General features: G+C 48.8%; 1 protein-coding gene across 1 annotated transcript in view; it reads left to right on the plus strand.

The window, feature by feature from the left end:
- The window catches only part of LOC141174485 (uncharacterized), a 35,392-nt gene extending 14,115 nt beyond the window's left edge, over positions 1-21,277 (plus strand). Inside the window, exons 3-7 of the mRNA XM_073659415.1 lie at positions 14,376-14,865; positions 17,206-17,992; positions 18,848-19,185; positions 19,534-19,806; positions 21,201-21,277. Coding sequence (XP_073515516.1) covers positions 14,376-14,865; positions 17,206-17,992; positions 18,848-19,185; positions 19,534-19,806; positions 21,201-21,277 — 1,965 coding nt within the window. The remainder of the gene's footprint in view (positions 1-14,375; positions 14,866-17,205; positions 17,993-18,847; positions 19,186-19,533; positions 19,807-21,200) is intronic.
- Positions 21,278-25,311: the final 4,034 nt, after the last annotated feature.

A 25,311-nucleotide genomic window follows, 5' to 3' on the forward strand; every position in this document is an offset into this window, starting at 1 on the left:
GCTCCCACACAGCTCTCCACACAGTATACTGGCTCCCACACAGCCCTCCACACAGTATACTGGTCGTCACACAGCCCTCTTCACAGCATACTGGCTCCTACACAGCCCTTCACACAGTATACTGGCTGCCGCACAGCCCTCCACACAGTATACTGACCATCACACAGCTCTCTTCACAGTATACTGGCTCCCACACAGCCTTCTTCACAGTATACTGGCCATCACAGCCCTCCACCCAGTATACTGGCTCCCACACAGCCCTCCACACAGTATACTGGCTCCCACACAGCCCTCCACACAGTATACTGGCTCCTACACAGCCCTTCACACAGTATACTGGCTCCCACACAGCCCTCCACCCAGTATACTGGCTCCCACACAGCCCTCCACACAGTATACTGGCTCCCACACAGCCCTCCACACAGTATACTGGCTCCTACACAGCCCTTCACACAGTATACTGGCTCCCACACAGCCCTCCACACAGTATACTGGCTCCCACACAGCCCTCCACACAGTATACTGGCTCCCACACAGCCCTCCACACAGTATACTGGCTCCCACACAGCCCTCCACATAGTATACTGGCCATCACACAGCCCTCCACCCAGTATACTGGCTCCCACACAGCTCTCCACACAGTATGCTGGCTCCCACACAGCCCTCCACACAGTATACTGGTCGTCACACAGCCCTCTTCACAGTATACTGGCTCCCACACAGCCCTCCACACAGTATACTGGCTCCCACACAGCCCTCCACACAGTATACTGGCTCCCACACAGCCCTCCACACAGTATACTGGCTCCTACACAGCCCTTCACACAGTATACTGGCTCCCGCACAGCCCTCCACACAGTATACTGGCTCCCACACAGCCCTCCACACAGTATACTGGCTCCCACACAGCCCTCCACACAGTATACTGGCTCCCACACAGCCCTCCACATAGTATACTGGCCATCACACAGCCCTCCACCCAGTATACTGGCTCCCACACAGCTCTCCACACAGTATGCTGGCTCCCACACAGCCCTCCACACAGTATACTGGTCGTCACACAGCCCTCTTCACAGTATACTGGCTCCCACACAGCCCTCCACACAGTATACTGGCTCCCACACAGCCCTCCACACAGTATACTGGCTCCCACACAGCCCTCCACACAGTATACTGGCCATCACACAGCCCTCCACCCAGTATACTGGCTCCCACACAGCTCTCCACACAGTATTCTGGCTCCCACACAGCCCTCCACACAGTATACTGGTCGTCACACAGCCCTCTTCACAGTATACTGGCTCCTACACAGCCCTTCACACAGTATACTGGCTCCCGCACAGCCCTCCACACAGTATACTGACCGTCACACAGCCCTCTTCACAGTATACTGGCTCCCACACAGCCCTCCACACAGTATACTGGCTCCCACACAGCCCTCCACACAGTATACTGGCCATCACAGCCCTCCACCCAGTATACTGGCTCCCACACAGCCCTCCACACAGTATACTGGCTCCCACACCGCCCTCCACACAGTATACTGGCTCCTACACAGCCCTTCACACAGTATACTGACTCCCACACAGCCCTCCACACAGTATACTGGCTCCCACATAGCCCTCCATACAGTATACTGACCGTCACACAGCCCTCTTCACAGTATACTGGCTCCCACACAGCTGTCCACACAGTATACTGGCCGTCACACAGCCCTCCACCCAGTATACTGGCTCCCACACAGCCCTCTTCACAGTATACTGGCTCCCACACAGCCCTCCACACAGTATACTGGCCATCACACAGCCCTCCACCCAGTATACTGGTCGTCACACAGCCCTCCACCCAGTATACTGGCTCCCACACAGCCCTCCACACAGTATACTGGCTTCCACACAGCCCTCCACACAGTATACTGGCTCCTACACAGCCCTTCACACAGTATACTGGCTCCCACACAGCCCTCCACACAGTATACTGGCTCCCACACAGCCCTCCACACAGTATACTGGCTCCTACACAGCCCTTCACACAGTATACTGGCTCCCACACAGCCTTCCACACAGTATACTGGCTCCCACACAGCCCTCCACACAGTATACTGGCCATCACACAGCCCTCCACCCAGTATACTGGCTCCCACACAGCTCTCCACACAGTATACTGGCTCCCACACAGCCCTCCACACAGTATACTGGTCGTCACACAGCCCTCTTCACAGTATACTGGCTCCTACACAGCCCTTCACACAGTATACTGGCTCCCGCACAGCCCTCCACACAGTATACTGACCGTCACACAGCCCTCTTCACAGTATACTGGCTCCCACACAGCCCTCTTCACAGTATACTGGCCATCACAGCCCTCCACCCAGTATACTGGCTCCCACACAGCCCTCCACACAGTATACTGGCTCCCACACAGCCCTCCACACAGTATACTGGCTCCTACACAGCCCTTCACACAGTATACTGGCTCCCACACAGCCCTCCACCCAGTATACTGGCTCCCACACAGCCCTCCACACAGTATACTGGCTCCCACACAGCCCTCCACACAGTATACTGGCTCCTACACAGCCCTTCACACAGTATACTGGCTCCCACACAGCCCTCCACACAGTATACTGGCTCCCACACAGCCCTCCACACAGTACACTGGCTCCCACACAGCCCTCCACACAGTATACTGGCTCCCACACAGCCCTCCACATAGTATACTGGCCATCACACAGCCCTCCACCCAGTATACTGGCTCCCACACAGCTCTCCACACAGTATACTGGCTCCCACACAGCCCTCCACACAGTATACTGGTCGTCACACAGCCCTCTTCACAGTATACTGGCTCCTACACAGCCCTTCACACAGTATACTGGCTCCCGCACAGCCCTCCACACAGTATACTGACCGTCACACAGCCCTCTTCACAGTATACTGGCTCCCACACAGCCCTCCACACAGTATACTGGCTCCCACACAGCCCTCCACACAGTATACTGGCTCCCACACAGCCCTCCACACAGTATACTGGCCATCACACAGCCCTCCACCCAGTATACTGGCTCCCACACAGCTCTCCACACAGTATACTGGCTCCCACACAGCCCTCCACACAGTATACTGGTCGTCACACAGCCCTCTTCACAGTATACTGGCTCCTACACAGCCCTTCACACAGTATACTGGCTCCCGCACAGCCCTCCACACAGTATACTGACCGTCACACAGCCCTCTTCACAGTATACTGGCTCCCACACAGCCCTCCACACAGTATACTGGCTCCCACACAGCCCTCCACACAGTATGCTGGCCATCACAGCCCTCCACCCAGTATACTGGCTCCCACACAGCCCTCCACACAGTATACTGGTCGTCACACAGCCCTACACACAGTATACTGGCTCCTACACAGCCCTTCACACAGTATACTGGCTCCCATACAGCCCTCCACACAGTATAGTGACTCCCACACAGCCCTCCACACAGTATACTGGCTCCCACATAGCCCTCCATACAGTATACTGACCGTCACACAGCCCTCTTCACAGTATACTGGCTCCCACACAGCTGTCCACACAGTATACTGGCCGTCACACAGCCCTCCACCCAGTATACTGGCTCCCACACAGCCCTCTTCACAGTATACTGGCTCCCACACAGCCCTCCACACAGTATACTGGCCGTCACACAGCCCTCCACCCAGTATACTGGTCGTCACACAGCCCTCCACCCAGTATACTGGCTCCCACACAGCCCTCCACACAGTATATTGGCTTCCACACAGCCCTCCACACAGTATACTGGCTCCTACACACCCCTTCACACAGTATACTGGCTCCCACACAGCCCTCCACACAGTATACTGGCTCCCATACAGCCCTCCACACAGTATACTGGCTCCTACACAGCCCTTCACACAGTATACTGGCTCCCACACAGCCCTCCACACAGTATACTGGCTCCCACACAGCCCTCCACACAGTATACTGGCCATCACACAGCCCTCCACCCAGTATACTGGCTCCCACACAGCTCTCCACACAGTATACTGGCTCCCACACAGCCCTCCACACAGTATACTGGTCGTCACACAGCCCTCTTCACAGTATACTGGCTCCTACGCAGCCCTTCACACAGTATACTGGCTGCCGCACAGCCCTCCACACAGTATACTGACCATCACACAGCCCTCTTCACAGTATACTGGCTCCCACACAGCCTTCTTCACAGTATACTGGCCATCACAGCCCTCCACCCAGTATACTGGCTCCCACACAGCCCTCCACACAGTATACTGGCTCCCACACAGCCCTCCACACAGTATACTGGCTCCTACACAGCCCTTCACACAGTATACTGGCTCCCACACAGCCCTCCACCCAGTATACTGGCTCCCACACAGCCCTCCACACAGTATACTGGCTCCCACACAGCCCTCCACACAGTATACTGGCTCCTACACAGCCCTTCACACAGTATACTGGCTCCCACACAGCCCTCCACACAGTATACTGGCTCCCACACAGCCCTCCACACAGTATACTGGCTCCCACACAGCCCTCCACACAGTATACTGGCTCCCACACAGCCCTCCACATAGTATACTGGCCATCACACAGCCCTCCACCCAGTATACTGGCTCCCACACAGCTCTCCACACAGTATGCTGGCTCCCACACAGCCCTCCACACAGTATACTGGTCGTCACACAGCCCTCTTCACAGTATACTGGCTCCTACACAGCCCTTCACACAGTATACTGGCTCCCGCACAGCCCTCCACACAGTATACTGACCGTCACACAGCCCTCTTCACAGTATACTGGCTCCCACACAGCCCTCCACACAGTATACTGGCTCCCACACAGCCCTCCACACAGTATACTGGCTCCCACACAGCCCTCCACACAGTATACTGGCCATCACACAGCCCTCCACCCAGTATACTGGCTCCCACACAGCTCTCCACACAGTATACTGGCTCCCACACAGCCCTCCACACAGTATACTGGTCGTCACACAGCCCTCTTCACAGTATACTGGCTCCTACACAGCCCTTCACACAGTATACTGGCTCCCGCACAGCCCTCCACACAGTATACTGACCATCACACAGCCCTCTTCACAGTATACTGGCTCCCACACAGCCCTCCACACAGTATACTGGCTCCCACACAGCCCTCCACACAGTATACTGGCCATCACAGCCCTCCACCCAGTATACTGGCTCCCACACAGCCCTCCACACAGTATACTGGCTCCCACACCGCCCTCCACACAGTATACTGGCTCCTACACAGCCCTTCACACAGTATACTGACTCCCACACAGCCCTCCACACAGTATACTGGCTCCCACATAGCCCTCCATACAGTATACTGACCGTCACACAGCCCTCTTCACAGTATACTGGCTCCCACACAGCTGTCCACACAGTATACTGGCCGTCACACAGCCCTCCACCCAGTATGCTGGCTCCCACACAGCCCTCTTCACAGTATACTGGCTCTCACACAGCCCTCCACACAGTATACTGGCCGTCACACAGCCCTCCACCCAGTATACTGGTCGTCACACAGCCCTCCACCCAGTATACTGGCTCCCACACAGCCCTCCACACAGTATACTGGCTTCCACACAGCCCTCCACACAGTATACTGGCTCCTACACAGCCCTTCACACAGTATACTGGCTCCCACACAGCCCTCCACACAGTATACTGGCTCCCACACAGCCCTCCACACAGTATACTGGCTCCTACACAGCCCTTCACACAGTATACTGGCTCCCACACAGCCCTCCACACAGTATACTGGCTCCCACACAGCCCTCCACACAGTATACTGGCCATCACACAGCCCTCCACCCAGTATACTGGCTCCCACACAGCTCTCCACACAGTATACTGGCTCCCACACAGCCCTCCACACAGTATGCTGGTCGTCACACAGCCCTCTTCACAGTATACTGGCTCCTACACAGCCCTTCACACAGTATACTGGCTCCCGCACAGCCCTCCACACTGTATACTGACCGTCACACAGCCCTCTTCACAGTATACTGGCTCCCACACAGCCCTCTTCACAGTATACTGGCCATCACAGCCCTCCACCCAGTATACTGGCTCCCACACAGCCCTTCACACAGTATACTGGCTCCCACACAGCCCTCCACCCAGTATACTGGCTCCCACACAGCCCTCCACACAGTATACTGGCTCCCACACAGCCCTCCACACAGTATACTGGCTCCTACACAGCCCTTCACACAGTATACTGGCTCCCACACAGCCCTCCACACAGTATACTGGCTGCCACACAGCCCTCCACACAGTATACTGGCTCCCACACAGCCCTCCACACAGTATACTGGCTCCCACACAGCCCTCCACATAGTATACTGGCCATCACACAGCCCTCCACCCAGTATACTGGCTCCCACACAGCTCTCCACACAGTATACTGGCTCCCACACAGCCCTCCACACAGTATACTGGTCGTCACACAGCCCTCTTCACAGTATACTGGCTTCTACACAGCCCTTCACACAGTATACTGGCTCCCGCACAGCCCTCCACACAGTATACTGACCGTCACACAGCCCTCTTCACAGTATACTGGCTCCCACACAGCCCTCCACACAGTATACTGGCTCCCACACAGCCCTCCACACAGTATGCTGGCTCCCACACAGCCCTCCACACAGTATACTGGCCATCACACAGCCCTCCACCCAGTATACTGGCTCCCACACAGCTCTCCACACAGTATACTGGCTCCCACACAGCCCTCCACACAGTATACTGGTCGTCACACAGCCCTCTTCACAGTATACTGGCTCCTACACAGCCCTTCACACAGTATACTGGCTCCCGCACAGCCCTCCACACAGTATACTGACCGTCACACAGCCCTCTTCACAGTATACTGGCTCCCACACAGCCCTCCACACAGTATACTGGCTCCCACACAGCCCTCCACACAGTATACTGGCCATCACAGCCCTCCACCCAGTATACTGGCTCCCACACAGCCCTCCACACAGTATACTGGCTCCCACACCGCCCTCCACACAGTATACTGGCTCCTACACAGCCCTTCACACAGTATACTGGCTCCCACACAGCCCTCCACACAGTATACTGGTCATCACACAGCCCTCTTCACAGTATAATGGTCCCCACACATCTCTCTACACATAGTATAATGGCCCCCACGCATAACTCCACACAGAATAATGACTCTTCATACAGCCCTCCACACACTATGATCACCCCCACAGAATCCTCATCATACACACAGTATGATGGCCCCAAAGCCCCACAAACAGTCTGATCACCTCCACAGCCCCTCCACATATAATTATTGTCCCCCAGAGCTCCCTACACTTTTTGTTGGCCCTACATCTCCCTACACACAGTATGATGACCCCACAGTATATCCCGTGCAATTTATTCTCTGATAAAAGAAAAACACAACCACTCATGTCTCCCCATTCCCCCACTGCTCCAGGCTCTGCAGTGTGTGTTCTGAAGCTCCTTTTTGTGTCAACTCTCTTTCATTGTAGATTGTTAGTTCTTGCAGGCAGATTCCCATCTATTTCTCATATCTATTTCTCATATCTATCTATCTAGCTCAGAAAAATTTTACACCAATTTCAGCTCTCTAGGATCTACCATTCCCAACATATTCGACAAAAAATGGATTACAAAAGCAAATATTAATTTACAACCAAATAACTAGACTAATCTACCCCTAATTTGCAACATTGGTAAATCCGGATGTTGCTGAGTCTTGGACAGGTTTTCAGCTCTCTAGGATCCATCGTTCTTGACATATTAAAAAAATGACATAACTACAAAAGCAATCAATAGATTTTATCGTTTTATCTTTCTCCCTCAAGCATTCTTGACATATTCACAAAAATACAGAATACAAAAGCAAATATTAATTCAAATCTTTCTAGGACACCACTAGAGAATAATTACATTTCTGTACAATACAACTCAGATATGTTGCCTTCATACTAGTTGCAAACAAAGTTTTTGACCAAACACAAACAACAAATAATTAAACCAAATAGCCCCTTGGCAAGCCGGATAATTCTGCTAGTGTTAAAAATAAATTCTTCTGTCTTAGACCCTAGCAACCACTAGGTGGCACTGTAGATATTAAAATGTCAACTACTGTAATAATTGGGTGATATCGTTTTTAAAGGGAACTTGTCATGTGAAAAAAACCACTATTAACCTGCAGATATGGGGTTAATCTACAGGTTGATAGTGTTCTGAAGCTGCTCGGCCACCGCACTACAAGCCCGGCTACCAGGAGGAAATTAACTTTATTCCTCCCGGCTACATCCCCCAAACTGTCCTGTATTCGTCAGGACTGTCTCGATTTGAGGGTTCAGTTATGCGTCCCATCACGGTACAGCTGTTCTGCCGGTAAGTGATGGGGCCCTGAGGAAGCAGGGGGCCCACTCGCCATCCGGGACACCAGCATGCTATGGGCCCAGTGAGTCAGGAGAGCCCAGTGCCAGCGCCCGCGAGTGGGCCCCCCCTGCATCCTCAGGGCCCCAGCACTTGCCATAGTAACTTACCTCTCCCTGTTCCTCCGCAGCTCTGGCGTCTTCCGCATCTCCTGACTATGTGACGAGGGCGCGCTGACGTCACAGTGCAGAGTGTGGGAAGACGCTGAGGAGTCCTGACCTGCCGCCAGTAAGGAGAGGTGAGTATTTGATTTTTATATATATATATATATATATATATATATATGGGGCCCATACTGCATGCGGCTATAAATGGGTCCCATACTGAATGGAGCAATATATGGGGCCCATAGTGAATGGAGCAATATATGGGGCCCATACTGAATGAAGCATTGTATTGGGCCCATACTGATTGGAGCTATATATTGGGCCCATTATTCTGTATGGATCATTATATGCTGCCAATTTTTCTGTATGGGTCATTATATTGGGTCCATTATTCTGTATGCAGCATTATATGGGCTCATTATTCTGTATGGAGCATTATATGGGGCCCATTATTCTGTATACAGCATTACATGGGGTCTAATATTCTATATGATGCATTATATGGGGCCCATTATTCTGTATGGAGCAATATATGGGGTCCATTATTCTGTATGGAGCATTATATGGGGCCCATTATTCTGTATGGAGCATTATATGGAGCTCATTATTCTGTATGGAGCATTATATGGGGTCTATTATTCTGTATGGAGCATTATATGGGGTCCATTATTCTGTATGGAGCAATACTGTATATGGGACCCATTATTCTGTATGCAGCATTATATGGGGTCCATTATTCTGTATGCAGCATTACATGGGGTCCATTATTCTATATGGAGCATTATTTGGAGTCCATTATTCTATATGGAGGACTATGTAGTGCCCATAATACTGTATGGAGCAATACATGGGGCCCTTAATACTGTATAGAGGACTGTTTGGTGCCCATAATACTGTATGGAGGACTATACTGTCCGGTCTGCACTGTGCGCTGTGAGGATTCGCCGGTTTCTGAGCTATTATAGAATTTACAATAGATATCACTCATGTAATGTAAGAAGTGAAATCCTTGGCCTTGTACTATATATATATATTTCTCTGTGGTATCTGTGCATCATGAATCGTGGTATGTGTTAAAGGGGCCCACTGAGACTCTTTCACCCGGGGCCCGAGAAAACCTGGAGCCGGCCTTGGGAGAAAGAAATGGTAAATGGGTGTGGATTGGGGTGTGGCCAGGGGTTTTGCCAAAATCTGCCGTGGCACGCTACGCATGCCGCATGATGTGTCCCTCTTTCTCTTCTTACAAAGTTGGGAGGTATGCGGCTACTAACCTGCACGTTCAGTATTTGGTCAGTATTTTACATCAGTATTTGTAGCCAAAATCAGGAGTGGAACAATCAGAGGAAAAGTATAATAGAAACAGGTCACCACTTCTGTATTTATCACCCACTCCTGGTTTTGGCTTACAAATACTGATGTAAAATACTGACCGAATACTGAACGTGTGAACGTGGCCTTACTGATCCAGAATAGTGGATGGGATTTATAGAGATCTCCTGCCCACTGTGCTTATTTTTTAATTCGGGGTAAGCTGAGCTGCGGTGGGTGTTTCACATCCGGAACATGCAAATTTCTGTGGCGGGTACGCTGAGTTTTATGTGTGGATTTTTCCCATAAACTTGTATTAGATGCAGAAAATCCTCAGGTAAATAACACATATGCATTTTGTACTGTGTTTTCGTGGCGGAAATAATGCATGTAATCCGCACATGAATGTATCAATAAAGTTTTGTCAAAGCCAAATACCAGGAAGTATCAAAAACAATGTAACTTTATTTAAAACATGACAGCAACAAGCGACAAAAAACGCAGTAACAAAAAAGGGGGAAAAAGGCAGGTAAAAAAAACACACACACAAAAATGCAATGAAAAAATGCAAGTAACCAACCATATTTTACTTAATAGGTGCTGAAATGGTGCAGAAAATTTGCAACATCAATATTCCCACAATGAGCTTTTGGTGCATTTTTGATGCTGAATATTTTTGCTGCATCAGAAACACAGCGTCTCATAGTTCCAGCAAATATGATAGGATCTATAGAAATCTCATGTCCATTGTGCTTCTTTTTGGCGCAGCATACACTGACCTGCGGTACGTGTTTCAAACCCACAGCATGACAACTTCTCTTGTGCAGATGCTGAGTTTTCTGTGCAGATTTTCCACTTGCATTAGGGGCAGAAATTCTGCAGGTAAGAAACGCATATGCACTTTAAGTGCGTTTCTAAGCTGGAAACGCATCAAAAACGCATGTAATCTGCACTTAAGTGTATCAATAAAGTTTTCTCAAAGCCAAATACCAGGAATGATCAAAAACAAGGCAGCTTTATTTAAAGCATGACACACTCTACATTGCCCCCTGGTAAAACAGGTGCAAAGCGAAAGGTGATAGGTGCCTTGTCATAATGTAATGTAACCATGCATTAATGTTATGGTAAAGTAACTTAGGGAAAGAGAGAGTAACACTTGAGAATAGGAATAGGAAAAATAAGAATTTAGAATAGGGAGGTACTGAAGTCACAGGGATCTTAGTTTATGGGAGGAGTAAAACTTGTATATAGGGGGAGCACTTCCTGATCTAGTTCAGATAGGGTATTAGTATCGCAGAGTTTGCAACGTTCAAGATTGAGCTGAAGGAACCTTTGAAAAAGAAGGAGAAAGAGTTCAGGGCCCTGGGGGCTGAAGGTCAGTGGAGATGCAGCAGGAAAGGGAGGGGAAAGAGAGTAGCATGAGGAATGACAAAGCGGACAACTGTGAGGAAACTTCCTGAAACATCCGGGGTCTACGGCCTGGAGAAGGATTGGAGGAGCCAGCCTTCATTACTCCCAAGGAAGGGAAAATGGACGGGGATACACCTGTGGAGAGTAGGGCCGTGTTCACAGAAACTGCGGTACCGAGTGGGCTATACCTGTTGGATGAGGAGTTAGAGAAGGAAGGGACAGAAAAACGAACTGAGACTGTATTGGTTGTGTCCCAAACTGCTGTATCTGTGACCAAAACTGAACAATTGCAAGAGTTCAGTAAAATTGATTTTTATGGAAAAGAAACAGAGTCTGGAAGTGATTGTTTGCCTGCAATATCTGGAATCCTGAAGCTGATGGGGACCTCCAGGAAAACCATGAGTGTTGTGTAATACACGAAGACCAATAGGCAGACTGGACACTATTTATTATTTGTGGGGAATCAGGGTGTGGGAACACAACAGCAACTTCTCGCCACCACTACCACTCTGCACCCCTCACATGTGCTGGCTGAAAAAATCTCACCTGGTAAGCTACATGTGTAATTCTTACACACTTTTTGTGACAGACAAGGTTTAATTACATAGAGTTTTTAGATGCTTTTTGAAAAAAATAAAATAAAATTTCTTGAGCATGTGAATGGAGAATAAAATAGATTCACATGCATCCCCATCTAAATGATAGATCCCCATCTAAATCTAAATCCTGACAAAATTCTCCATATATAGCAAGAAAAAAAAGAGGTGTCAAACATTTATGTTAATAATGATGCTGAAGCTTGTAAATCTGGTCATATGACTCATATTTCATCAAGGGTTCATTCACAGGACCAAGATCCTAGTAGTTGTAATAATAATATTAACAAATACCTCCAATTAGAAATGTAGTATACTTATTCTGATTCACTATGTCTCTTTCCTCATGTGCAGGCATTGCCGGACCTTAGGTATCCATGGTTACGACCACTGATATAGTGACAGTTAGCTAGTTGTTAGCGGTCGTAACCATGGATACCTAAGGTCCTGCAATGACTGCCCATGAGGAAGAAGACATAGCGAATCAAAAATACTCTACTACATTTCTAATTGGAGGTATTTGCTGTTATTATTATTATTATTATTATACTTACTACATATTGGGATCTTGGATATGGGAATACCTCTTTAAGTTATACCTGTTTTTTTTCACTTCAGATTTCAAAATTGTAGCATTCTCCAAGATGTCAATTTCACCAATGTATTTAATACATTTTTATTGCATATTTTTACTATCGACATGGAAGGCTTAAGTCCGCAATAAAACTATAAGATTATGCAACATTTTTGTCCCTCAGCAGAATCCACAAATTTATTAGAAAAGTAGACGCTCACCTCCGTTGATTTGTTTGGTACCAGCAGTTTTTCTATTCTGGTCTGGGCACCTCCTATGGTGACATTCTGTCCTAAGCAACAGCTCCAATCAATCAGAGGCTTTAGGGGGTCACCACAGGAGACCTTCTGCATTTATCCTTCTTCAATCAGCAATATAGTTTGTTTGTTTATTTTGTTATTTACAAGGAAATAGAACGAAAAAGTCTTTTATTGACCTCAAAGAAAAAAGGGACAAAATAAATAAAAATATTCTAAAATATAGGGCCAAACTATCAAATGTGTGGTGCTTGATAACAGCACAACACAATATCCTTATACAGTATCCCTGTAGTCTCAGGTGTGTGGGCAGTAGTCCGTGATGTTCCAAAACCCAAACCTCCAATTCATAAACCAAAGTTGTTCTACAGACGATCAGGTGTAACATGTTGACATGTCTTTCTAGCAATGAGCTCATATTTATGATAGTGTAAATTTCTCCTGCAATGACTTAGTCCGACCATTAGGGGTCAGCAAGAAACAAGTAAAGAAAAAGCCCAGAGATCTGTAAAAAAAGCCCGGGAAAGAGAGATCCAGGAAGTCCTGTGAGAAGGCGACATGCGTCTGAATGCTGAGTGATGTTAGAGAGCTTGTACAGACTGCAGCCAGATGGTGTGTCCAAGAAGAAGCTGTGCCTTGTGAGTAACTGAGATATGTGACCAGTCACCAACTGTGTAGTCAGTTAGGGAAAGCTAGTTAGTGATTCCAGTAGTGCTGAGAACTGCCTGGTGTATATCACTGCTGATGGACTGATCAGGCTTGATCCAGAGATTGTGAAGGATCTGGTACTCTAAGACTCTGTGCACGTGGATACTACAAAGGAGCCCTGTTGTGAACTACACTTTGGGACTGAGATTGATTCTAATTCCTGCTTACACCTGGATGTGCTGGAGAGCTTGGTGAGAAGGAGAAGCTGATCAAACCCTGTGGCCGGAGATCAGGGTCTATTTAAAGGTTTAGTTTGTTAACTGTTTGTATATGTATTAAGTCTGAGAGATTTCTCTTTGCTCTTTTGAGAAGAGAAACTGTACACTGTATAGGTAACGCATTGGTTAAATATATATGAGTGTTCTCTAAGGGGAAAATGAGGGTACCCAGATCCCATTGTATTAGTGTGGGAGAGGGGTGTAAGGTTATATTCTTGGGAGGACCACGTGCCACGTCCGCGGTAACATCCTGGGTAGGCCCTGTACTGAATAAGGGTGGGAGCGGCATAGCCCAGGAGTAGTTTGGCTCATTCCCGTGAGATTGGCACTTGGGCTCTCTCGGGCTGCATAACTTGTATTTTGTGTTAGTGGCTGTTGTGGCCCATATTTTGTAGAATTGTTTAACCCTGTCAATTTTTGTGACCAGTATAAAGAAAGTTATTTGCCACTATACAAGGTCGGAGTCATTCATAGCAGCGCCGTATTCCTCATACACATTCGACCGGCGTTCCAGTCGTTACATCTTAGCGTAGTCGGCAGGATACGGTGCTCGCCATGAATGGTGACAGTAGTGACCAGTTAGTTGGTTGCTCTGCAACAGGCGCACTACTGAACCACCTGGCCAAGTTTGATGGGTATAACTTGCTGTTCAGTGATTGGGTAGGCAGGTTGAAGAATGCCATTATCTTGCACGGTGTCAGCTCTCAGTTGCAACCAGAAGTCGCGCTGAATGCTCTGGAGGGGGATGCCCGTAAAGTTGTCTTGTTAAAATCCGAGGATAGGCGAAAGACGGTCGTCGACATCATCCGGATACTAGAGAAAGCATTTGATCACGTGGCGGCCGCAGGGCAACTACGAGTACAGTTTTTCGCCCGGACCCAGAGAGACGGAGAAAGCCTGATCCAGTATGCTATAGCGCTGATGGAATTGCATCAGGAGATCAAAAAGAAGTCGCCTGTAACCGTGGGTACTGAAGCCTATGTCAACAGCATTCTTCGGGATCAGTTCATCGAGGGGATACGGAGTGAGGCGCTAAGGAGCGAATTGCTGAAGGCGCGGAATACCCCTGGTGTCACCTATGCCTGTTCGGGGGTCAACTGGGACTCATCCAATCCCATGATTTCCATAATCCTTCTGCCAATCCACTCAGGCGTGGGGGGATTCTTCAGCTGTCGTCTGCATCGACAGGGTCCAGGCGGTCCGGCGGTCTGCCCTCAGTGTGAACTGGCTTTTGGGGAAGACTCCTTCACCACACACATACACATCAGCCAGCTTCGTGCCCACTGCCAGAGTCACCTCATGATTCTGCAGATTCAGACATCTCACTGGTACACTTCCATCTTGCACAATGGCCAATGTTCGGACTATCATCGGGCTATCCGTATCTTCTGACCGTCCGACCGGTTCCAGAATCACCTCCACACCATTCAGTTTCCTGTGAGTCCCTACCGGCATCAACACAAGCTTCTCTTGACCGGGAGCGATTACAACGGCAGACCCACGTGGGACATACACCACTCCCACTGCTCTTCCTTCAGCCGAACTCCTTTGAATGCCGCACAAATGGACCATCTGTTGCAGGGCCCTCTGAGTGGCTTTGTGGCGTGTCGCTCGTTTCCAGTATCTCGGACCATAGCGCTCAAACAAAAGGGAGTCCAGTTCTCTCAGGATATTCATTCCCCAAACCACCGGGAGATTCGGCCTCGCCTGAGTCTTCACGAGCACCACTCCTTTGGTTCCCAACTCCTGGCCGCACAGCTGTACTCTCATCCAACCGATGCCTGCCACTGGAATTTCTTCATTATTAGCGGCTTTCAACCTTAGCAGGTGTCCCGACTCCATTTTGACAGTCTCTTTGAAGTGCGTCTTGAAAAATTCCATCGGCATGGTCGTCACCTCCGATCCGGTATCCACCAAGCACGCCACCTTCTTTCCTGCAAACTGCACATCCAACGTGGGACTCTCTGCAATCAGATCCTGAGAACAGACATTGGGCACTGATTTTCGTTCCTGCCTCGCCGTATGCCCAACTACAGCGAGGGCCTCTCTTTTACCGATGGCGGGACTTCATTAGGCAGACTCCTTGGGCAGTACCGCTGCATATGCCCCAGTTCTCGGCATCGCCAACATTGAACTGGTCTTCTTGCCCTACCTCCGGATGCCTCAGGTCTAGGAGCAGTCGGCGTCCTTCCTGAGGTATAGGGGGTTGACCATAAACGGGAATAGAGGGGTTCGTCAAGGCTGAGCATATCGGAGGCGTCCCCCGAACTTGCATCTGTTGTACCTGTTCAGTCAGGTTTTCTACGGTTTTCTGCAAAGAAGCCAGCTGTGCCTGAACAGGGTCTGGTCTCGGCTCTCTTGTGTTACCCACTTGCAGGCTACTCCACTGCAAAGCAGGCTTCACTTCCAAAGTCCGTGCTACCGCCTCTTCCTGTATTTCGGCATAGGTGACACCAGGGGTATTCCGCGCCTTCAGCAACAATTCACTCCTTAGCGCCTCACTCCGTATCCCCTCGATGAACTGATCCCGAAGAATGCTGTTAACATAGGCTTCAGTACCCACGGTTACAGGCAACTTCTTTTTGATCTCCTGAGGCAATTCCTCCAGGGCTATAGCATACTGGATCAGGCTTTCTCCGTCTCTCTGGGTCCGGGCGAAAAACTGTACTCGTAGTTGCCCTGCTGCCACCACATGATCAAATGCTTTCTCTAGTATCCGGATGATGTCGTCGACCGTCTTTCGCCTATCCTCGGATGTTAACAAGACAACTTTACGGGCATCCCCCTCCAGAGCATTCAGCGCGACTTCTGGTTGCAGCTGAGAGCTGACACCATGCAAGGCAATGGCATTCTTCAACCTGCCTACCCAATCACTGAACAGCAAGTTATACCCATGAAACTTGGCCAGGTGGTTCAGTAGTGCGCCCGTTGCAGAGCAACCAACTAACTGGTCTCTACTGTCACCATTCATGGCGAGCACCATATCCTGCCGACTACGCCAAAATGTAATGACCGCTGACTCACGAACAGGCTCGCAGACTGGAGGCTGCGCTGTGGGAATATCAGGCTGCCTTCTCCAGGGGAGATGAAGACTTTGGTTGCACCAAGGCTGTGGAGCACGAGATACCCACGGGAAACACCCCCCCAATTCGGGAGAGATATCGCCAGATCCCACCGAGTCTTTATCAGGAGGTCAAAGGAATGCTCGCGCAGATGCTGGGTAATGGGGTGATCCGGCCGAGTCAATGTCCTTGGGCCACACAGGTCGTGCTGATCCGGAAAAAGGATGGGACCATACGGTTTTGTGTTGATTACCGTAAGCTGAATGCACACACAGTACGTGACTCTTACCCATTGCCCCGGATCGAGGAATCCCTGTCTGCCCTGGGAAAGGCGAAGTACTTCTCCACTCTTGACCTGGCCAGCGGCTAATAGCAGGTGCCCGTGGCAGCTCTAGATCGGCAGAAGACAGCATTCATCTTGCCAATGGGACTGTACGAATTTAATCGAATGCCCTTCGGACTGACTAATGCTCCAGGAACATTTCAGCGGTTAATGGAATACTGCTTGGGCGATTACAATTTCGAGTCCGTGTTGATCTATTTGGATGATGTCATTATATTTGGAGATTCGTTCGACGACCACCTGAAGAAGCTCCGGCAAGTGTTGCACCGACTGAGAGACAATGGACTTAAGATCAAGCCAAAGAAATGTCACTTGTTCCAGACACAGATCGAGTATCTGGGGCATGTAGTGTCTGCTGAGGGTGTGCAACCAGCACCGAGTAAAATTGAGGCCATTCAGGGGTGGCCCCGTCCCAAGACCGTGAGAGAAGTACGAGCGTTCCTTGGTTTAGCTGGATACTACCGTCGGTTTGTGAAGGACTTTGCTAAGGTCGCTGAACCTCTGAATGAGTTGTTGAGAGGGACGGCACAGGGGCCAAAGAATCAGCCAATTCGGTGGACTGACCGACAGCAACAGGCATTTGATTGGGTCAGGGCCGCCCTTGTACAGGCACCTTTATTGGCGTATGCTCGCTTTGACCAACCGTTCACCCTGTACACGGATGGAAGTCTCCATGGTCTGGGAGCTGTGTTAGCCCAAGAACAAGATGGGCATGAGAGGGTCATTGCGTATGCTAGCCGGTCTCTACGGGACACCGAACGAAATCCGGACAATTACAGCTCGCTTAAGCTGGAGATGTTGGCCCTGGTGTGGGCCATGACTGAGAAGTTTTCAGAGTATCTGGCTGGTTCTGAGATTCTCGTGATGACGGACAATAATGCACTTGCACACTTGGAAAACGCTAAGCTTGGAGCCCTGGAGCAGAGATGGGTCGTTCGGATGTTCAAGTTTAACTACCGGATTCGGTTCCGTTCGGGTAAAGAGAACTCCAATGCTGACGCATTATCACGAGTGACCAGAGGCGCACCCGAGCATGGGGTGGATGAAGACCTCGAGGATACTGAGATCCCCGATTTGAGGCGATTGCCTGTGTTCGTGGACGTGGCACGTTCAAGTGGGGTAGCGACACGGGTCGTCACGTTGCTGGGCAAGACTCGTCAAGAGTGGACTGAGTTACAGGACGCAGACTCCGAACTGTCACGAGTAAAGAAATGGCTGAGTCAAAAGTCCTGGCCCGATGGGAGAGCAAAAGCCCGGCTGGGTGCCGAAGGACAAAAGCCGCTAAGGCAGTGGGATCGATTGGTCATAGCGGAGGGGATACTGTATCGCTGGATCTACATAGCAGCGGAGCTGGGGTACCGTTGGCAGGTAATAATTCCAGCTTCAGTGGCTCCGGACATTGCCCAGGAAGCTCATACGCAGGGTGCACATTTCGGGCCTGAGAAGATTTATCGTTGGCTGCACCGGTATGTGTACACGCCTGGCTTAGAAGAAGTTGTGAGAGAGGTGTGTGGTAGGTGCCGGGCATGTGAGCTGAATAAGTCCCCAGAGCAGAGGGCTCCTGTCCAGACAATCGTGATGTCTGCCCCACTGGAAGTGCTAATGGTGGATTATTTGTCAATTGGGTACGCCAGAAGTGGTCATCAGTCATGTCTGGTCATGACTGATCACTTTACTAAGTTTGCCGTCGCTGTCCCCACCAAGGATCAGACTGCTAAGTCTGCAGCGGAGGCAATTTGTAAGCATTTCATCCAGGTTTATGGGTGTCCTCAAAGAATACATTCAGATCAAGGTGCTTGCTTCCAAGGTCAGCTCATAACGGAGTTGCTACAAGTCTATGGGATTCAGCAATCCCGGACAACGCCCTACCATCCGCAGGGAAATGGGGCCTGTGAACGGTTCAACCGAACCTTGCTCCAGATGCTGAGAACTCTTGAACAGAGGCAGAAGGAGCGATGGACTGAATTCCTCCCAGAACTTATGTGGGCCTATAACAATCGGGTCCATAGCACCACAGGATTCACTCCGTACGCGATGATGTTCGGTCGGCCTGGGCGAGAGATTGAAGAACTTAGTCTCACTGTACCCAATGAACCAAAATATCGTACAGCCAGTGAGTGGGTCCAGGATCATCGCCGAAGGTTGCGTGAAATCCACCGGATAGTAAAAGACCGTGTGCAGGATCATCCCCACCGAGATCGGGGGCCGGTGCACCTAGATGAGTTCCGGGTGGGTGATAAGGTGCTAGTGCGAGTCACGCGTCCGGGAGGGAAGTTGAGCGACAGGTGGGAGGAAACGCCCTACACAGTAGTGGAAAGGGTATTCCCAGGGGGAAGTGTGAACACAGTGGTTCCCGAAGGGTGCATTGGACCCCGTCGCACAATGCACCGGAACTGGCTAAAGAGGTGTATGTCCGACACACCTGCCTGTCACCCTGAGTCATCTGCGCCACCTATGGCAGTTGCACCGAGCAATGTTGAATGTGACTGTTGGGATGACTTCGGGGTGAGACCATCGGACGTGCAGAGTCCGATAGCGCAAGTTCCAGGTGTTCCAGACACCGTCCCTGATGTTACTGTTCCACTAGATGCGGTGGACCCTCCACCAAGCTCGGCAGGTACTGGTTTGCGGAGATCGGAGAGGAGCACAGCTGGTGTTCCCCCGATACGATATAATCCTGAGGAGTATGTGTTACATATGAGTGGTATGAAACCATTTGTCGGGACGCCAAATTGTGAGTGGGGTGGAGTGTAACATGTTGACATGTCTTTCTAGCAATGAGCTCATATTTATGACAGTGTAAATTTCTCCTGCAATGACTTAGTCCGGCCATTAGGGATCTGCAAGAAACAAGTAAAGAAAAAGCCCAGGGATCTGTAAAAAAGCCCGGGAAAGAGAGATCCAGGAAGTCCAGGGAGAAGGCGACATGCGTCTGAATTCTGAGTGACGTTGGAGAGCTTGTACAGACTGCAGCCAGACGGTGTGTCCAAGAAGAAGCTGTGCCTTGTGAGTAACTGAGATATGTGACCGGTCACCAACTGTGTAGTCAGTTAGGGAAAGCTAGTTAGTGATTCCAGTGTGCTGAGAACTGCCTGGTGTATATCACTGCTGATGGACTGATCAGGCTTGATCCAAAGATTGTGAAGGATCTGGTACTCTAAGACTCTGTGCACGTGGATACTACAAAGGAGCCCTGTTGTGAACTACACTTTGAGACTGAGATTGATTCTAATTCCTGATTACACCTGGATGTGCTGGAGAGCTTGGTGAGAAGGAGAAGCTGATCAAACCCTGTGGCTGGAGATCAGGGTCTAATTAAAGGTTTAGTTTGTTAACTGTTTGTATATGTATTAAGTCTGAGAGATTTCTCTTTGCTCTTGTGAGAAGAGAAACTGTACACTGTATAGGTAACGCGTATTAGTGTGGGAGGGGGGTGTAAGGTTATATTCCTGGGAGGACCACGTGCCACGTCCGCGGTAACATCCTGGGTAGGCCCTGTACTGAATAAGGGTGGGAGCGGCATAGCCCAGGGGTAGTTTGGCTCATTCCCTCGAGATTGGCACTTGGGCTCTCTCGGGCTGCATAACTTGTATTTTGTGTTAGTGGCTGTTGTGGCCCATATTTTGTAGAATTGTTTAACCCTGTCAATTTTTGTGACCAGTATAAAGAAAGTTATTTGCCACTATACAAGGTCGGAGTCATTCATAGCAGCGCCGTATTCCTGATACACATTCGACCGGCGTTCCAGTCATTACACAGACGATCAGGTAATCCCCCAAATCTGGTCCAAGAAGTTACTGTCAACTACTTAAATGAATGGCAAAACAAAGAAAATACATGACGAACCTTAGTACATTAGACTAATATCAACAGAGCAAGTGCTCCTGTGTATGGGAGAGTCGGGCAAGATAGCTTCTGGATATAACTTGTCCATTCATGTCTATGGGTCCGTCAAAACATCGATTTTCACGGACACAGTGAATGGAGAAGATGGAGAACTTTATTATTTTTCATTCTCCAGATCCGAAAAAAATCGGAGTCTGGTCCGAGTGTGATTAGCATAATTAGACTGATTTTGTAGGATGAGAGAAAATTTATCGTATGACCCTTGCCTTATTTTCACTCCAGTGTTTGGATCACAGGAGGATACAGAAGGAGAGAAAAAGAAAAATACAACCCTCAAAAAAACATTCATTTGCATATGACTTCAATTTGCCAATCTCTCGTCGTTATAATACGTATTTATTATTTTCATTAAATGTTATTATACTTGCCTAAGTTTGCTTCAAAATGTGCAAAAATTAGTAGAGCGTGGAGCGCAGATATTAGGAAAGCATATGTAATGCAACCTTAGGGAACAATTGCATTGTTAATAGCCGGGAAACTCATTAGAGCTGATTGTCATTCTGGGGGAGTGTAGTGAGAGCATGAGGTATTGGCACCTGGGAATCGTGGATCGTACATTGCCTCTCACTTGATGCTTTCTAACTACACCACAACAACCACAAGTAGGAAGTGTTATCTCAGAGCACAATGTTTGTCTTAGTGGAAAAACACTGACATGAAGTTCTGAATAGAAAAGAAGTATTGCCACTGCCGCGGAAAATGAAAATAGGGTCAGTGGCAACTATTTTCTACATTTTTCTTCATACTTTGAAAATATACAGTATATAGTATATGGAAAGGGAGATACCGTATATGGCAGTGACATGTAAGCACTATATGGCAGTATTATTTGGATGCTGTATGAAGGTGTTATTTAGCCATCATATTGTAGGTCAAAGATTGATTGTTCTCAGCGGGAGAAAAAAAGTAATAAACTTGTAGTTATGATACATTTTAATGGCTCAGTTAAAAAAATGTTCCCATTTTTAGGAAGTGGGCACAGTGGGCAGGCGGGCACAGCTGATAGGCAGGCGGGCACGGGAACCTGAGGGCTGGAGAGAGTGTTAGCACACAAACGACAACCTTGCACAAGCACCTCCATATTGGAGGAGGTGCCTTATATAAGGGCAGTCCTCCGGCCATTGACATGTGCTCCCTCCCTCTTAAAGGGGCCGCGCGCCCTAAGTACAGTGCCCGGGGAACTGCGCGTGGTGCACGCACCCCAGGCAGATGCAGCTGGGGAGCTGGAGGATGCCGGAACGGGACCGCGGCAGTGAGGGGATCGGCGCCTCTGCCCAGCAGGAGGCAGTGCCTACCCGGACTGACCCTGGCCACACGGCGGCTTAGTCGACTCCGTGAACCAAGGTGGGACCGGGAAGGTGAACCAGGTGCCACTCTGTGACCAACCTTGTGTGAGAGCACGCGACTCCCGTGAGACTGATGGCCGAAGCCGACAGGCACAGCAGATGAGCATGGCTGGTAGACAGGCAGGTGGGCACGGCTGACAGGCAGGCGGGTGGGCACGGCTGACAGGCGGGCGGGCACGGCTGACAGACAGGCGGACAGGCACGGCTGACAGGAGGGCGGGCACGGCTGATAGGCTGGCACAGCTGATAGGCAGGTGGGCACAGGAACCTGAGGGTTGGAGAGAGTGTTAGAACACAAACAACAGCGTTGGACAGGCACCTCCAAGAGGGAGGGAGTGCAAGCGCCCTAAGTACAGTGCCCGTGGAACTGTGTGTGGTGCGCGCAGATGCAGCAGGGGAGCCGGAGGATGCCGGACCGGGACTGCGGCAGTGAGGGAATCGGCTTCTCTGCCTGGCAGGAGGCAGAGACGCCAATTCTACATCCTCTACTACCCTGTGGGAGTCCAGAAGACCTCCAGAAGAGGAGAAAGACTGGTAAGTATTCTACAATGTGTGTCTGTCTATCTATCATGTCTATCTATTTGTCTATCTATCCATCTGTCTGTCTATCTATCTCTATTTTCTATCTGTCTGTCTGTCTGTCTCTATCTATCAATCTATCTATTGTCTGTCTGTCTATCCATCTCTATATATTTTCTGTCTATCTATCTATTATCTCTCATATTTATCTATCTATTTTCTGTCTGTCTATCTCTATCTATTTTCTGTCTGTCTATCTCTATTTTCTGTCTATCTATGTCTGGCTATCTATCTGTCTATTATCTATCTATTGTCTGCCTGTCTATCTATTTTCTATCTGTCTATCTCTATTTATATCTATCTATCTAAAATCTGTCTATCTATGTGCTCTGTGTATACATGTGTTCTCTGTGTGTATGTGTATATATACAGTACAGACCAAAAGTTTGGACACACCTTCTCATTTAAAGATTTTTCTGTATTTTCATGACTATGAAAATTGTACATTCACACTGAAGGCATCAAAACTATGAATTAACACATGTGGAATTATATACTTAACAAAAAAGTGTGAAACAACTGAAAATATGTCTTATATTCTAGGTTCTTCAAAGTAGCCACCTTTTGCCTTGATGACTGCTTTGCACACTCTTGGCATTCTCATGATGAGCTTCAAGTGGTAGTCACCGGAAATGGTTTTCACTTCAAAAGTGTGCCCTGTCAGGTTTAATAAGTGGGATTTCTTGCCTTATAAATGGGGTTGGGACCATCAGTTGTGTTGTGCATCAGTCTGGTGCATACGCAGCTGATAGTCCTACTGAATAGACTGTAGAATTTGTATTATGGCAAGAAAAAAGCAGCTAAGTAAAGAAAAACGAGTGGCCATCATTACTTTAAAAAATGAATTTCAGTCAGTCCGAAAAATTGGGCCAACTTTGAAAGTGTCCCCAAGTGCAGTTGCAAAAACCATCAAGCGCTACAAAGAAACTGGCTCACATGAGGACCGCCCCAGGAAAGGAAGACCAAGAGTCACTTCTGCTTCTGAGGATAAGTTTATCCGAGTCACCAGCCTCAGAAATTGCAGGTTAACCGCAGCTCAGATTAGAGACCAGGTCAATGCCACACAGAGTTCTAGCAGCAGACACATCTCTTCAACAACTGTTAAGAGGAGACTTTGTGCAGCAGGCCTTCATGGTAAAATAGGAAACCACTGCTAAGGACAGGCAACAAGCAGAAGAGACTTGCTTGGGCTAAAGAACACAAGGAATGGACATTAGACCAGTGGAAATCTGTGCTTTGGTCTGATGAGTCCAAATTTGAGATCTTTGGTTCCAACCACTGTGTCTTTGTGCGACGCACAAAAGGTGAACGGATGGACTCTACATGCCTGGTTCCCACCGTGAAGCATGGAGGAGGAGGAGGTGTGATGGTGTGGGGGTGCTTTGCTGGTGACACTGTTGGGGATTTATTCAAAATTGAAGGCATACTGAACCAGCATGGCTACCACAGCATCTTGCAGCGGCATGCTATTCCATCCTGTTTGCGTTTAGTTGGACCATCATTTAATTTTCAACAGGACAATGACCCCAAACACACCTCCAGGCTGTGTAAGGGCTATTTGACCAAGAAGGAGAGTGTTGGTGACTCGCCCCCTGGGCCGTGGGGTACCCGGAACCGGGCCTTCTAGTGTACAGTGCTGATGGGGTAGTAGTGGTAACTAGTGTTGAGTAGTGTTGAGCGATACCTTCCGATATCAGGAAATATCGTATCGGATTGGATCGGACCAATACTCAAAAAGTATCGGATATCGCCGATTCCGATACCGGAAACCAATGCAAGTCAATGGGACAGAAATATCGGAATGAAAATAAACCCTTTCTTTCCTTGTAGGTTAATTCTACATGAAGTAAAACAACTAAGAATAATGTAGAATGTATTATGCGAAAAGCCGGCAATTCATCAGCGCATACACCGGTACCCGACAATTTACAACAGAAAGAATAGAGCTTCACACATAGATTAGATAGATAGAAACATGTCAGTCACATATATATGAAGTACAGTGACAGTGTTGCTTAATATACTTGTCATTTAGTGCAAAGGATTTATTAAAAAAAATATTAGTGTTTTCATGCACCGTCTCTTTAAAAAAGCCGGCCGGCAATTCAGCAGCGGTACCCGACAATTTATAACAGACAGAATAGAGCTTCACACTTAGATTAGATAGATAGAAACATGTCAGTCACATATATATGAAGTACAGTGACAGTGTTGCTTACTGTACTTGTCATTTAGTGTAAAGGATTTATTTAAAAAAATAATAGTGTTTTAATGCACCGTCTCTTTAAAAAAGCCGGCCGGCAATTCAGCATCGGTACCCGACAATTTAGAATAGAAGGAATAGAGAATCATACATAGATTAGATAGATAGAAACATGTCAGTCACATATATAATAAGTACAGTGACA

The sequence above is a fragment of the Phyllobates terribilis genome, unplaced genomic scaffold (genome assembly GCF_046119375.1).
Source record: "Phyllobates terribilis strain yellow unplaced genomic scaffold, ASM4611937v1 Scaffold_13__5_contigs__length_258822181, whole genome shotgun sequence".
In the NCBI taxonomy this organism is placed as follows: Eukaryota; Metazoa; Chordata; class Amphibia; order Anura; family Dendrobatidae; genus Phyllobates; species Phyllobates terribilis.